Consider the following 1,371-nt stretch of genomic DNA (forward strand, 5'->3'; position numbering starts at 1 on the left):
TAGAAATGAGGATTCTCCTGAGGTTGCATCTTCCTTCCTCTACCTTCATCTTCCAGTCCATTTCTCAGCCCTCTAGCTCCTTCCTGGGCTTGTCCATCTTGATACCTCTTTCCCCTACCTTCCTTTTCTTGCTTGTTCCAGGGTTCTCTGGCCCTCTCATGTGCTTGTCCACCTTGATGCTTCACTCTCCTTCCCTCATTCTGCTGTTCATTCCAGCATCCTGTAACTCCACTGTTGGCCTGTCCACCTTGGTTTCTTGGTTTATTCTTGCTTGATTGAGGAACCCTCCAAGTCCAACCACCAAGTCTCTCCTCTCTTTTGCCAGGTAGAAGGGTATAATTACTGGCTTGGGGGCCTTCTCCTAACTGAGCTGCCTGGCCTGACACATTAGTTGTTCTGTTTCTGCCTCTTCGTATAAAGCCAGTATCCAAGTGATCTGCATGGTCTTTAAGAAACAAAACAAAACATTCCTTAATTATAAATCAAACACATTAACCTCCCTCCTAACACAAATGTAAGAGCCTGACAATCAGCATATTTAGGACACTTAGCACGAAGTTAGAAAACTACCATTATATTTGCATCCAGACTTTCACATTGGTGTTTCCATTTTACCTCTTTTCCTAACAGCTAAAAAGAGTGCCATGCCTTGAGTTCACTTAAGCTATTAAGCCATAAAGACACTAAAAAACCTAAACTTTTTGACAGAACACAAAGCAGAATTAAGAAAGGCCAGAGATTAAGTTTCCCACAGAGGACAGGATTTCCTCAGGAATTAGTCATCATTGAAATAATGACAAAGGCAGCAGCAGCTGGCTTTGACCAACTGTATACAGCACAGTCAAAACAAAGAGCTTCTGGACAAGGTCAAGCCTTTCAGAGTAGCAGGAAAGATAAACCATATATTCTTTGTCACACTCCCAACAAAATACTCAGAGAAGCACTAAATACAAGCAGAAACAGTTAGCAAAGAGATTGCTACAATGCATCACCACCTCATGGCCAAAGAGACTTCAGGGACAAATAAGGAAATTAGGGAATTTAGGTTCGAGAGGAAATTTCACTGTACACAGGCAGGGAAGCAGTGCTTCTCCCCAGTGCCAGCACGATCCCCTAGGCTTTTTGCAGCCGTTTGCCCTGCATTCACCGTGAGACCCTCACCTCTCCCTCCAGCCCGGGACTGCCGGGAGCAAGACTCCTGCCCGGCTCCCTCCATTGCTCGGGCCGGTGACTCTTCTGCGGGACGTCGCAGCGCTCTGGGGCAAGGGCACCGTTCATCGCCCGGGGATGCGCCGTTCCTGCAGCCGACGACAGGCGCAGCTCATGCCCAGTGCCGCCGTGCGCCACCGGTGAAGTTTCACTTTCCATTTC

The 1,371-nt window shown here is 47.3% G+C and overlaps 1 protein-coding gene across 1 annotated transcript in view; it reads right to left on the reverse strand.

The window, feature by feature from the left end:
- LOC103774856 (NFX1-type zinc finger-containing protein 1-like) overlaps positions 1–1,278 on the reverse strand; it is a gene marked incomplete at its 3' end in the record, with an annotated part of 7,478 nt that extends 6,200 nt beyond the window's left edge. Inside the window, exon 1 of the mRNA XM_008942289.1 lies at positions 1,162–1,278. Coding sequence (XP_008940537.1) covers positions 1,162–1,278 — 117 coding nt within the window. The remainder of the gene's footprint in view (positions 1–1,161) is intronic.
- Between the last annotated feature and the right edge of the window lie 93 nt (positions 1,279–1,371).

This window comes from Merops nubicus, unplaced genomic scaffold (assembly GCF_000691845.1).
Source record: "Merops nubicus isolate BGI_N331 unplaced genomic scaffold, ASM69184v1 scaffold19226, whole genome shotgun sequence".
Classification (NCBI taxonomy): Eukaryota; Metazoa; Chordata; class Aves; order Coraciiformes; family Meropidae; genus Merops; species Merops nubicus.